The sequence below is a fragment of the Periplaneta americana genome, chromosome 1 (assembly GCF_040183065.1).
Source record: "Periplaneta americana isolate PAMFEO1 chromosome 1, P.americana_PAMFEO1_priV1, whole genome shotgun sequence".
NCBI classification, from domain to species: Eukaryota; Metazoa; Arthropoda; class Insecta; order Blattodea; family Blattidae; genus Periplaneta; species Periplaneta americana.
In genome coordinates, this window is record NC_091117.1 from 144,649,963 (window position 1) to 144,665,569 (window position 15,607).

Here is a 15,607-nt window from a genome sequence, read left to right on the forward strand (position 1 = left end):
TCATCTTACCTTTCTTTCCCAGAGAGTAGAGTGTGCACAATAGATCAAGTAGGCCTAGTTGCAGTGTAGGAAGGAATTTGGTCGTCCCTTCTGCAGATGAATAAAAATAATATTTAATGAAAATTTAATCAATCCTATAGAGAATATTTATGAAATGAACGAAGTAATAGCTACTATTTGTTTAACTCTGTGGAATACACTACAATTATAAGACAATATAGAAACCAGTGCGATGTAAATATTGAAAAAGTAGGTTAAGAATAGTTATGATCGAATATTTCAACTTCTAGTTTTGAATTTATTATAACAATTTTATCGCATGTTTATATACTTACCAATACACATTGCGCCAAATTTGGACTTGGGTTTATTTATTCCCAAGTTATTAGCATTTATCACTTTTTAATTACTAGTCGGTACAAAAAAAGTCGCTTGCGTAACAGTTTTAATCTGATTGGTCTGAAATTTTGTACAAATTCACATTTGTTTGAACAAAAATTGGTCTGGGTTTTAATATGACATTTATTTTTCACTGTTTACATATTTATAAACTTCCATTTTTATTATTTTTTGAAACTAAGTTATTATAAATTTAACATATGAAAATTTATACTAAAACTCAATGAACATAAAAACCCAGAGTAAATTCTAATTATTTTTGTCATTTCAACATTGTCAGAAATTTTCAACTAATTCGGTTAATAAATGCGTCACACGGAACATTTTATACACAGCAAAATGCTGAGAAATAATAATAATAAAATCCGAGAAAAGAGCGAAGGAGAAGTAAACGAGATCTTTGAGTAAAATGCGCATGCCTTTTAAAATGTCCGCTGAGGAATTTATAAAGGGTGGAACAGGTAAATTGATTCAATTTTATGATAGAGAAAGGACTGGAGTTTTAATGGATAAAAGTAATAATAATATTTTGTTCAAATTCCAGTCATGACTACCTTTAATAAAGCTCAATTTTCCGGAGAGAAATCATATTTCACATATATAAGGAAAATCTACATTGCTAGTAAATTAGAAATTTAAATACTACTAGAACTTTTGGAAGTTAAAAAAATAAAATAAAAAATAATTAAACTTACGTTTATAAGTGTCTACACTTCCCGCCTGGGATCTGCAAGCATGAGTGACGTCATGCGGTGGGTAGAAGCAGTAGCCTATTGCAAGTATATATGCTCACGCATGCGCACTCTGTTTTACAGATGAAGCTAACGGCTGCTATGCTTTCAGATTCCAGGCGACTATATGGTAGCGAAATGTAGATTTCACAGTAGAATTAAAGCGGCGGAGATGTGATTTCTGAGAGTAGAAAGAGGGAGTAGAATGAGAAATATTGACAAAAAGCTTAATTAAGTATCAAGATTTTAAAAAAATATTTAAAAAAAGAGGAACAATATGAGAAACAACACAAAGATTACATATCATATTTGGAGTTCACAAGAAAATAGAGACTACAACCATACCACGTAGGACGGTTGGGCGAAATTTTTGAGTACAGAAGGAAATATTACTCACGAAAAAAAATTGGGCTATAGGTAGACTTAGATTACGACAGATCGAATACCGACGTAGAAGTATAGGGTACTACACAATTTCATCATTATTCATCATCTTTGGTGCTCATATATCCACACTCACGTGGTCTATCACGAGCTACGTCTAAGTTGTATAAAAACTAGGGCAATTTGGTCAATGATAGAGCTATCACTCGGAATAAAAATATTTTAAATTTTATTAATTCTGCCTCAATATTCTGATTATTGTGGAAAAATAACAGAAGATTTATGGAAGCGATAGCAAATGTCAACGTTCTCTTTCCCTTCAATGTTTGATACAAACAATATTTCACAATTCTAATATTCATTATGCCATTTCAAAATACACAATCAGCTTAAAAATTAATTATTTATAGATAATCTCACATAATTCCGCCTCTTGAGTCTTGAAACTCAATTAGTCTAAATTTAAATAGGCCTATACTCATTTTCTAAAAAAATATTTTCTATTTTCCAACATTTTATGTACCTTATAAAATGTCAGTTTTCACTAGATATATTTGTATTATGTTCCGTCTAAAATTTCTGGATGTAGGGTATTACACACACATATGACCATCTACAACATTTAATGATAATTTTCAAAGCTTAAGCCTTTAACATATTTATTTCAAGCCTTTAATATATTTATTTTACAAGTATAAATGCATTTGTAAAAATATATTCAAAATTCATACCGCTGAAAAATACTTTCAACTTATCCGCTACATTCTCTACAAGTTTCCACGGAATCGTACTATTGAATCTGTCTTTTCTTAAATACATATTTAAATTATATCAAAAGCGAAATACGTTACAAAAGCAACTTTCTTACTCATACTTTAACCCAGTTGTTGAAACCTATAGCTTATGAACTAAAAAACATACAACTTTAATTATATACGAGGGAGAGTCAAAAAGTAACCTTAATAATTGTTTTATTAATTGAATATGTACAATATTTCCTCAGTTATTTCCAGGCAAATGCCGGGATTGTACCTCTTGAAAATCCGGCCATGGACTGCGATCCTTCCCTTAATCCTTTCATATGTGTGAGTGAATGCTGTGTAATGTCTTAAATGTTTGTGTTGTATCGGAAGTAGCTCTGGCATTGAGCTGATCCCTCATCCGGTGAGGCCCTCCATGTCTTTGTGTGGTCAAAAAAGTATGTACGTGATCCAATAGATTAATTCCTCTCCCGACAAGTCGCGGCCCTGTAAGGCCCGTATGGCGTGGGTCGTATAAATGAATGTAAAGAGGAGAGGTTAAACTAAGGGAAAGAAAGAAAGAAAGAAAGAAAGAAAGAAAGAAAGAAAGAAAGAAAGAAAGAAAGAAAGAAAGAAAGAAAGAAAGAATATGTGCAATAAGACTACAAACACTACATCACTTTTCAACATAATCCCCACTACGTTCAAGGCAAGTCTTCCTGTTATACTATGTTGAAAAGTGATAAAGTGTTTGTAGTCTTATTGTAGAAATTAAATTAATAAAACAATTATTAAGCTCACTTTTTGACTCTCCATCGTATTTCAGTCCTTTTCTTCTCCTTCTTCGAGGTTTTTTATTTCCTGCTCAGAGATATCAACCGCACCTTCCGACAAGAAAACTAGAGAGTGTGTTTGTACTCCACAAGGTCTCCAAATTTGACAGCACATGACGTCACACGGCAAAGGATAAACATTCATGTCCTAGACGGGATTTGCATCTACGTCATCATCACGTAGCCTTAAAGCTGTGCCTCGCTGATTGCACATGCAGCGGTTATAATCTCCAAGTCATTTCAAATCTTGATTATACTTTATTCTCTTGTTACTTTGGAGACAAAAGTTCTTGACTCTTTTTGTGAGCACCATGAATGTCGAAGTCTCACGCTTTCAGTTAAGACTACATTGATTTCACTACATTAACTTTCCTCTAAAAGTGAACTCCGAGGACAGAACTGAGTGGTCTAAGTTGATTTACAGAATCAGAATTATTCTTTGGATTTAACGCTTTGAACATTTTTACACTCATTTTCCAAAATTCCTGCGAATACTTCATAATGGTGATTAAGAGCTTTCAAAGTGTGAATTTTCACCTTAGTACCAAGTGCTCCTTCAGAACTAGAGCAGCCATAAAACAAACGCCTCACCCTACTGTGAACAAGTGCCATTGCACACATGGTACATGGTTCTCTCGTCACATAAACGTCGTATCCTGTACACAGATAAGGCCCCATCTTCGGTGTTCCCGTTGTTCCAGGGTCACTGCCGCCGACAATGCCTCTTTTCTCGCTGTCGTCTGGACTGTCAGGGCTGTCTTTGAAAAATATCTGTTTGTCATATTTTAGATCCTTGGATTCCTGTCGTGATGCTTCCTGTCTGTGATTTATTTCAGAGCTGGAATACCGTTTAATTCTTTTCAATTCTATAGGACCTTCAACGTCTCTCGATGGTAATGGTTTACGTTTTGTAACATTCACTTCTGCATTTCTTATATCTAAAAGTAATTTCTCGCGTGTTTTCGTTTTAGTTGATTCCACAGTCCCCAGAAACCATTGATCATCCCCTAAGTTCCAAGCTCCACCATCTTGAAAATGTGCAACCAAATCAACGACCACCATAACTGCATGTTGAAGATGATTTTTACCCCTGTTATCATATCCTACAGCTATAACTTTCTTCTTTTCTGGATCTACAACTACTGCACCCACTCCTGCACCCCCGCAACCAACACTACGACGAGCAGCCTCCAAGGAAATCTTCATATAGTTCTGTTGCTCTAATTTCTGACTGTCGCTGAACAGTTTCCCACTCAAGATCTTCTCCAAATATTTGTCCTCGTGGAAATTACACGGCCACAACTTGATTGCTTCCTGGTACTGGGCTCTTGTTCTGGGTGCCACGGCTGATACCTGCACGATATGCGGCTCGCAGTTCAAACCCTGGGTATCGAGTCCTTGATCTCTCAATTTTTGAACACACATTTCGGCTGTGTCTTCACCAGCGAGACTCAGAATTATTCCACATTTGGATACTCTCTTCAGATGTTGAAGGGAAGGAATAGGACAAATGGTATTCAGGTCTTGTATAAGTCTCGAAGTCTGTTTGGGATCTGATACTTTGTCCACATAAACGTCAATTAGAGGCACTCTGTGGTCTGTGATGTCAACGTCGAGTACAGGTCTGAGTTGCCAGTTCTCTAGACCGTCTTCTTGTTTCGAGCTTGTGCCAATACAAGTCACGTCCATTTTGTCCTTAGGCAGATGCGACGAAGAGTCTAGTTTTCTGCGTTTGCAATTCATAATCCGTGAACTATCACGAACTTTATATGGAACTTCAGCTCTGAAAATACAGAAATGTTGATGTGAGTGACACAAAAATGCATACGAGATCACTGAAGATTTAAGACAACTTTCTATGCCATCTCCTAGTTTGGATGAAAATTATTTTCAAAAATACATTCATTTTATTCTTTTACTTCATAGATATCACATTTTATATTAACATAAGTAGACGTTACTGCAATAAATGGATGGTGTGTTTATTCATCAAGTAGGCTATAGGTACTGTATAATGAAGATACCAAGTCATGCAATAAAATATTGAAATTCTAATATACGGTTATAAAAATAGGCATCTGCGTTTTGTGTAATAGTGATGCCGTGTATATGATACGCCAATAATGATAATACATGCGCTACAGATAAACATGGTATGGACATCAGCACCGCACATCTGAAGAACGACTAATAAACAAAACTGGTACGATACGAGTACAGATAACACGAAGAACAGTAGGACGATCAAGAAAATGATTATTCGTTGAGGTAAGAAAGGACTGTAACCTACAACGTGAAGGAGCCAGAGAAATCTCCTAATTACAGCCAATTCATTTTAAAAACCTGAAATCTTATGTCCTCGAAATGTTTTAGAACGATTTAAATTACATAAGGAAAATGGCTACTTATGTATCTGTGAGGAACAGCAAACTGTGGATCACCTTCTGTTTCATTGTCCAGTATTCGAAAACAGAAGATTTATTTTGGTCGGACATTTACATTTTTTAATGTAATATATTATGACAAACCATTATCCAATATATTCAGAAAAAACATGCTGTTATAAACAGTTTTGTAATTTTATATGTAATATATTTAAGAACTTGTACTTTCGGATAAAATAGGGTTCAAGAAATTGTATACTCAAATAAATAAATAATAAAATAAAGGAATTAATTTAATATCATAGAAGTCTGAATTTCTACTCCCCCATGTACCCCACACGCTTCCAGAGCGTCTAGAGGAGATACATTTACCCTTCTTAATTTACCTATATGGCACCAGTTTCGTTTACGTAGCAACCGTAATATCTTTCAGGTTATTTTAAGAACACCGAGTGAAAAAATTCTCATTCTTTCGTCGTAAAACTGTTCCCAAAATGTTCACAAGAGAAAAACTACGAAATACAGTTCTGGCTTCATATATCGAAGTTCTAGTACTTCATATTAAAAAAAAAAACATAATAAATTCTCACGATTATCGTGGTTTTTCAGAGTCTCTAAAGGGAAATTTTACAATCCAATATGCCGTGACCAATGAATTATTATGCATTTTCAAATTTATAACAAAAAATGCAAATGAATACATCGAACACATTTAGTAATGCTATATTTAATCGTGATACTAAAAAGTCTTTTTCGCGTTCAAGTCTTACAAGAAGTAACAATAAAAAAAAAATCCCAAAATCTTAAAGAGAAAACTACATATGTAGGCTTAAATGGAGATGAAAATAAATGAAAATAGTTTCCGAAGAAATATGAAAGACTATAAAACGAAAATAATATGAATAACAATAGAAGATAATTTAATAAACTTCCATCCAACAATATTTTTATCAAAAAAATTTGGATTCAAAACAGACAACTTTCCTATGGCGACGAGAGACAACACCCCCAAAGATGGAATGAATATGTAATTAGTCCGGAATACTCAGAACTAAAAATAAAATGTAGCTTAATCTTCCAAAAGGCTGATAACAAAATTTTAATTGTTCTTGAAATGTTTCAAAGGAACCCCGCTTTCCAAATATGTCATATGACGGTAGTAACGGCTGTGAATTTAAAAGAACATATTGATACTTGTGGCGGACAAGTGCACAGTTGGGGTTTTCTTCAGAACTTTCCCGTCTCTTCATATTAGACAACAACTTCATTCTGTCCGATTTCTATTCCATCATCAATCCACATCATTCCTCGACCGCCGCCTGACATGAAGGGGGCTGGTCTACGGACAAAGGAACTGACTGCTCTGAACCTGGATACTCAGCAAACCTTAGTGTAGTCAGCTAGTGTATGTTTGGAATGCGTCTAGCTAGGAGTTAGCGTAAAACCTCCCGCCGATGGACGCAGCGCTACAGTTCGCTCTTCCTTTCCAGGACAACACGATATAACAGCAGTGAAACGAGCTATTTCAAAATTCTCACATATGAAACGAAACTCTTTTGTGCGTCACCATATCAAGATACTAGTTTCAAGAGAGAAAATCTCGCAAATACAAGGTGTCAAGGGTAGCTTCCTATTAAATCAAGTTTGCGAGAAAGCAGTTGTCCCTTCGCGTTATACACAAATTATATGGATGGATTTACTACTCTTGTTTTCTCGTAATGATTACAACTTATATTTATCAATTATGCTGGCAATAGAGCACGCCGTATTACGTTCTAAAGGAACGTCAGGGCTGAAAGTTGAAAATTCATCATCGTTCACTCGTTTCTGAACAAGACCTTGGAATGAAAATGTCAAGGCAAATCGAAGTATTTCGAAAAACCTGCTATACTGCCTTTCTTTGTCTACCGTAAATCTAATAAATGCCCTGGTTCGAGCCCCAAAATATTTGGTAATAAATTGTCATCTTGTTGGTCTAAAGCGTCTCTTTTATATACATAAATATTCGCATATATCTGTAAGTATGCATACGTGTGGCTTTATGTGAATATCTTCATACATTTATACATCCATACATTAGTTCTAACTTAATTTATTAATGAACAATGCATAACAATCTTTATCATGTTATGTTATCCTACTATCCACTCAGCAAGCATCTCACTATAGGCGGCAATTTTTAATACATTATACATAGATACGATGTAGTATGTTTTTGGATTAGGAGCGTTGGTGTTTCAATTTTAAACCATTTAATTGTTGTACCAAGAGTTCATGAATTATTATTATTATTATTATTATTATTATTATTATTAATAGTACCAGTAGTAGTAGTAGTAGTAGTAGTAGTAGTAGTAGTAGTAGTAGTAGTAGTAGTAGTATTTAATCAGCCACCGACATAGCTAGTTGATTCGGAGTTTCGCTCGGGCGTGGGTTCGACCCCCGCTTGGGCTGATAATCTGATTGGGTTTCTTCCGAGGCTTCCCCCTGCCGTAAGGCGAATGTCAGGTAATCAATGGCAAATCCTCGGCCTCACCTCGACAAATACCATCTCGCTATCACCAATTCCAACGACGCTAAATAACCCAGTAGTTGATACAGTGTCGTTAAATAACCAATTAAAAAGCATTTAATTCTATGATGGTTTCAAATGGCAATATTAAATTTAGCGGTAAGTACTAGATGAAGTAGGTACTTGACAAAAATTAATTATGCTACTAAATACATTCATAAGTCCCAGTTTATAAAACACTTGCGAACGTACTTCATTTTTATGTTGTTAATCTGCAAATGTATAATGCATTAATAATTACTTTGTTAAAAAAATTAAATCTCTCAAATTGCAGACCACCACATTACGTATAATATATATAATATATATGATGTAAGTGAGATAAATGTACAGACTGAAGTGCTATTTGTAATTAGATGCCTTGCTAAATTAGGCTGAAAGTCTGCGTAGTTTGGACAACATCGCATCACCGGTTACCTACCACGAGCTCGTCTGAATAACAGCATTCCCTCCCTTAGTCACGCCAGTAGTTTCCAGACTGCCTAATGCAGGAAATAACGATACGTGTTAATTATTATTTAATTTGCAAGGAAACCGTCAATTTTTTATTGAAAAACTGCAAAGGGATCAATCATTCCTTGTCAGTTTCAAGAATGAAAAGGGTAAAATTCAGAATCCTACGGATACCTACTTAGCAAGTAAAACAGTGTTAACATTTAAGAGAAAATTATTTTTTCTGAGAAAAATATTCACTTGGGACTAATATGGCACTAGAAGTTTTTGTTGTACTTTACACAAGGAATAAGCTGTTAAAATGTTACATTAGTTTCACCCTGTGTATTTATCGCCTTATGCGTACAAATAACACTTTAACTGTTCTTTCTTAAAACAACGTAACGAGCATTATAGTGATAGTAGATTCAGTGTTTATGTCACATAAACTAACTGAACTACTTTACGAATTACTACGATTAATTAACTTTCAAGGATGTGTATTCAGGGTGCGAATTAAGATTTCTGATGAGGGAGGATAGAAGCCTAGATAGAGAATACCATACATAAAATTATTATTATTATTATTATTATTATTATTATTATTATTATTATCCTCATTCGATACGGCTCAACGCTTGGTTGTACTGAGTTGCTTGTCTTGCAACTTGATTATAATAATAATTATATCTATGAGCACGCTTAAGATAAGATGTGTAATTTCTAAGTTATTGTTGTCCGCTTGTCGGTGATGATAATATATTAATATAATTTTCTTTGCTTACTTTACACTGTACTTTATAAAGTACACTCGTATTAAAACAATTATTTTGTGAGGGAGGGATAGAATTTATCTCTGGCAGGGAGGTTATTATGAATTTATGAGAGGGGGATAACTTTCCAACAGGGGGAAATCCTCCATCACCCCGTTAATTCGCACCCTGTGTGTAATGCCAACAAATTTGCGTAAGCAATTAGCCTATTTTTGATTGTGGAATAATAAAATGAACTGCATACATCCAATTGTGAAAGGCGAGAGCCGTGTCTCATTACTCGGACTTAGTGGTTATTTGTTCAATGGGAAATTCCGAAACAAACATCAGGAAACTACCTAGTTGTTCATTAATACGAGTAACTGAATAATTAAGCGCATAATCTGAATGGTAATGATAAACAAGGTCATTTTGCCCTTATTATGAAGGAGATCTAGAGGCCAAGCCATGTGGGATGAAGACAAGACTAGTGGTTGAGGATTTTCTTGTCGTGGTTCTTTCTTTTCTATCAACATTACAAATTTCCTTCCACTAATCTTCTCCCTTTAACTCCATTTCATCTCATTTTCTATTAACTGTAAGATACGGTGTTAGCCTACGTATCTATGAAGCTAGATTGAGAGGGTCAACCATATTACTACCACAGTTTAGTATATAGAGTCACGAAGCTCAATACGTAGTAAATATGCATCCATAGATAGTTGCTAACCACTAGGATCGCTAATATCGCCTCATTACAGACAATTCGAAATAGTACCGGCATAGTCTATTGTTTCTAGCACCCTCACAACTCAAGCTTCGTGACTGTATATACTAGACTGTGGTAGTACGGCACTTCTCTGTGAGAAACACTCAGGAGGTTACCGCTGCGAGTCGGAACGTCCAGTTAATGAGATCATCTGGCATATGCAAGTGCATTTTATTGGTTGTTTAGCGACATGCATCAACTATTCGGTTATCGATGCACTTGATGAAAGCGAGATGGGATTTTGGAGAGGAGAACCTAACGATTCGCCATGGGAGTATTAGACATTCGCCTTATAGTTGTGGAAAACCTCGATAAATACAACTAGGTAATCAGTTCAAGGAGGTTTCCAACCAATGCAGTGCTCAGTCTACTCAAGGAGGCCTACTAACCTTGGTTAGGGTGACCAGACGACCTATTTTCTCCGGACATGTCCTTTTTAGGCCTTTGTCCGGGGTCCGGGTGAATTTAAAAAAAGATCAAGAAATGTTCTCCTTTTCGTAAATTGTATACCTGATGTTTTGAAATTATCTGATTTAACGCCCTATTCAAGTATTTTGCCTGTAGGTGGTAGCAGAATCAACGGAATATGTACTCTTTGCCAACGATCGTGTCTCTTTTGCTCCTCCTTGTTATGGTCGTTGCTCAGAGTTGCCTAATAAATCGAGAGATCGAAGTGCGAATGTAAATCTAAAGAGATATTTTCTGTCCTCTTTAATAATTATAGTTTCCTTGACTTTCATAATATATAGCTAATTTTGTAATAAAATAGATATTAACATACTTTTAAGTATGATATAAACCTAAATCTATACTGTAAAGATTTTGTAATAAAATAAATATTGACGTAATTTAAAGTAAAATACAGGCCTAACCTAAATCTAAGTACATATTTTCTATCCTCTTTTTTCGGACAATGTTCTCCTTCTTGAAGCTTTGTGTCCTCTTTTCTATTGATGTGAATCTGGTCACCCTAACCTTGGTCTACAGGAGTATTTCCTACATTAATCAGCGAACGACTTAGTGGCCAATTTCATTAGCATACCACAGAATGATACCGGCGTCATTTGGAGAAATCTGAGCTGTGATCTCTGGTCACTTAGATCGATAGAGCCATATACGTGGTATCTTCGTTGCTGAAAACTCATCCCTTCCATCCGGAGGCTGCACGCATAATGGTTCAACGATGACCCGAGTACAGAATAATTTCAGTGACTATAAAGATTTTATAACCCTGAAAGTTCATTACTTTGGTCAGTTTTGAATGCAAGAATGTCGAATCTAAGGACAAGCACGGAAGTAATGTAGTAAAGAAGAATGTATATAAAAGAAATTATCTAACGTGTTGTTTTTCTTTCAAGTTATGAATAGAAGACCTTGAAACCTCAGAGGTCGGTAGCCCTTGTTTTAATGTTAATGGGACATATGTAGAATTGATATTAGGCATCATATAGACCACACCTTATCCGTGACTCATATTCGCTATTGCAAGTTGAGATTTTTAATACGTACTGTTATGGGGTTCTCGTGACATTACGGATGTCTTGACCGTTCCAAGTGGTGGTTCAAAATTAAGGAATCCCCTATTATCTACATACTCTGTAAGATACACTGCACTGCGTTACATTTTTCTCACAGGAGCTATTTTAACCAAAACATGTAATATGGCGATGAAAGCTATAGTGGCAGAAGCAACCTGCCTTCACATTCACTTCACCACAAACGTTACAGGATGTAACGAGGATCAAGTCCCGTTTGCCTTACATAAAAAGCCGTCAACAGATAAAGCTGCGTTTGAACCTAATATTCTGCCTTTTAACAAGAATGTTAAAATCAAATCCACCGTATTTACTGTAATAAAATAAATCAGTGGAGACAGAGATTGAAAGTTTACTAGTCGACATCTGTAGTCTATTGCATAAAAGATACTAGTGACAATTTACCAATATATGGATGACAAACGACAAGTCTTAGTAATTTGTGCATAACATAATTCTGACTAGCATATTTTACAAATGCAAATTCTGTTTTAAAATATGGCGAAAAAAGTAGTGTCATAATACTAAAATCAGTTTTAAGGATTATTTAATTTTTCATTTATTTAATTAAGAAAGAAGAGAGACAATCATCTTCTATATATATAATTTGAACTGGTAATGGAAATTACGGGAAAACGGCTGAACGGATTTTAATAAATGACCCCTCATTTTGAAGCTTGGAAATCAAAGTTTTTCAGAAAAATAGTAGTTTTCAGTGAAATGTCAATTTTTCAACATAATTTTCCTTTTCTCCAAAATCCATCTGTCGTCAGTTTTGAGAACTAGCTAAACTAGCTAATTGCATTTCAGAATAAAACAAAACACATACTACAGTAAACAATATTACACGAAGGTCATGATCTGCAAGAATGCTGACATATTTAGAGCTCTAATTAAATTGATTATTAAAAACTTAACTTACTAAAAATAATTTACAGGTTCGATTCTGGGGTGTGTAATTTTCTGAGTACAGCTGTGTACTGGATATTAAAAACTACCAAACTTGAGTTGGTTTGATGACATTATTACCATTAGAAATGAAATATTATTGTAGTCAATGCCATGATGTGACTATTTTTATTAATTATAGATATTAATGCTATATTGATGATATGAAAGTGAAACGTTTTGGGGTTATTTAAGTAGATGTAGAGAATATCTTAAATTAGATTTTGGTTTCTATATTTTACTGAGTGGCGGCTATATAGTATATATAGCGTATGTTACTGAAAGCACAAGCCACAAGCCACTAGTAGTCTATGATGCATACAAAATATTCAACATTTACTGTATGTGCTTCATTGTTGTAAAAATGTTGCGAAACGATCTTTGCGTCATGTTTCTTGATAAAGTAAGAGAAGAAAACGATATAATATTTAGACAGTTTTCTTCCACTTAGATGAAGGAAGTAAAATCAAAATAAATGGAAACAACTCCACGTGTGCTCAATTAATTGGTCTGGTACTACCAGTACGAATTGGAAATATACATACACAATGTTCGGTGACATGTGATGTGGAGAGGACTTTCTCAGTCTTTAAATCCATGTTAAACAGCAGAATATTGAGACTCACTTTGTGAATGTTATGTTTTATCTAACGACGCTCGCAACTGCAGAGGTTATATATTATCAGCGTTACCGGATGTGCCGGAATTTTGTCCCGCAGGAGTTCTTTTAGATGCCAGTAACTCTACTGACATGAGCCTGTCGCATTTAAGCACACTCAAAGACTGGTTTTGTAATATTTCTTCTCAGAAGAGAATATGGGGAAGATAACTGTATCACAAAACTACAAGAAAATAAATAATTTCAAGTCTACCTTTTAATACAATTCTAAATGATAAATATAATTTCATCTACTAAAATTTAATATTCAAACAATAGCTACTATAAAAAAACATCTACAACACTATGAGATAATGCAATAAGTATATCGTTATTTCAACTAAACGTTGTACAAAAAGTGGAAGAAAAATTAATAATGAGCATTAATATCACATACGCGAGTTTTATTTCGTATATTACGTTAGGCTAATTAATTTAATCTTTAAGATAATATATTTTATGAATAATTTTAAGAGAATATTTAGGTGAATATTTAGCATGTCTTTAGAACATAAAATTCTCATTAAATACACCGTGTCCCGCTTAGAGGGATCGAGAAATAAGTGCTAATTTAAAGTATAAATAATGGTTTTATAACATAACTTTTTGTACAACTTGATGTAAAAGCTCTCCGGCTTTCGGAGAGTGGCCAGTGCAACTCGATGTGTGTGCCTCGAACTACTCTGAAGACATCCAAAAGGTACTCAACCTTCTGCCAAGCGTTCCATAACATTTGTGTGGTGAATAGCGCAGCTGCATTTATAATGTGTTGTCTCAGTTTTTCCAAAGTGTCAACTGTACCACTGTTTATTCGCCATAAAGCCCCAGAAAGAGGTCAACGGGCGTCAAGTCGAGTGACCTAGATGGCCAGACAAGGGTTCTCCTTGTTGCTGAAAACCGATGATCCTGGGGGAGTTGATCAACAACAAAAGTTCTGCACAAGTCCAGACACACATTCTCTTTGATTGTCGCCTCGATGAAGGAGAATGGTCCAATGACGGAATTTTCTACTGAATGGCGTCAGGCTTGTTTCCACGATAAACGTTAGTGCGCATGCGCATGAAAATTCTACTGTTTTTAAACCATTGATGCATAAACTCGGACAGTTTCTGCATCTTGTCAGATGTAAATCAAAAAAATATCTTTATCTGATTTTAAATGGTGAGCATTTATTTCTCGATCCCTCTAAGCGGGACACGGTGTATAACTGAACATCGAAAACATATAAACTAAGGAGATTTTAGCTTGAAAATAGAGACGAAGGAGCTTATAGCGACGTTCTTATGACAGTTATGGCTATATTGACAGCCCTGCACCTTAACAACTTTTACAATAATCTTTGTGCCGTCCAGCTACCGATGTTAAGTTAGCCCAGGGATGCTCAACCTTATGAATACTACGGGCCAATATTTTAAAAAATCGTTCTTTTGGAGGGCCGCAGATATCCTCCAATAATAAATAATTTACATAAATGTCTTACTAATTTTATTATTGACTACTGTAATTTATAGGGTAATTAATAATACAACTGTTCAAATATATTTTAAATTTGAAACTTTACTATCAGGCCGCAACAATCATAGTGGCACGAGGCCCGGCCCCCGGGCCGCGGGTTGTGTACCGCTGAGTTAGCCCCATAGTCTGACTGGAGTGTATAGTCTACAACTCTGCATACACCGATAGAAAAATTGCTGCGCAGCGCTATGACAAAGTTGTATTCGCACTATAGGAACCCCTTGCCATGGTATTCAGGAGTAGATAAGATGCTGTAGGGTTAGTTACACTGTTATGCTTCTTTGGTACAGACCTAGAAACAAAATTTGGGCCATCTGAATTTTCCAAGTTCTTGTTATAACATACTGCGCATGCTCAGCGCTTACGTCTTCACGCACGGCAATCCCTCAGGATTTGAACCCTGAACTTGAAATGTAGAAATTGAGCAGTGTTGCGTTTCATATTGCCACGTGTTCAGATAAGCATTCCCGTTTATCAGTCATTGTTGCTGACAGCCGTGCTTCTCGACCGCATGCATATAATGCAGTTCAAATCATGTGGTCTGAATAATTAGTACACGCTTATGTCGCCAAGCAGTCAAACATGTTATTCCAGTCTTGCGTTAAGTAGACTACATTGCGTTCAACTCCAAGTCACGTCTTCGTAAACACTAGTGTCGAACCCTTAACGAACACTGTCAGTTGTTGATGAACTAACCAAAATCAACACACAATATGGACACTGGTGCTGACGAGCACCGCTTCATTTAGTTGATTACAGATTACTTCAAAGGGAAAGGATCCGATCCCAGGAAGACTGTAAATTCGTGGTGTAAAAATAGCCAACAGGTAGTAGGTTCTCTCCGACCATTGGATTTCTCCTTCCAGTCTCATTTACACTGTTATAATATCGCAGGACGTAGTACGTAGCATTTTATTTAAGAAAGATTTCAGCTACAGATGATTTCTACGTCGAA

General features: G+C 35.4%; 2 protein-coding genes across 11 annotated transcripts in view; both read right to left on the minus strand.

Moving 5' to 3' along the window:
* The window catches only part of gem (transcription factor CP2 like gemini), a 506,340-nt gene that overhangs the window by 392,196 nt on the left and 98,537 nt on the right, over positions 1-15,607 (minus strand). The gene's annotated exons all lie outside the window — the stretch shown is intronic.
* The window catches only part of LOC138701732 (probable inactive tRNA-specific adenosine deaminase-like protein 3), a 173,242-nt gene continuing 158,232 nt past the window's right edge, over positions 598-15,607 (minus strand). For 2 of the 3 annotated variants that reach the window (XM_069828950.1, XM_069828959.1), the window contains one exon: positions 607-4,870. In XM_069828950.1, coding sequence (XP_069685051.1) covers positions 3,520-4,830 — 1,311 coding nt within the window. In that variant the 5' untranslated portion in view covers positions 4,831-4,870 and the 3' untranslated portion in view covers positions 607-3,519. Of the gene's footprint in view, positions 4,871-15,607 lie in introns of all 3 variants that reach the window. The other variant, XM_069828968.1, reaches the window with a different exon arrangement.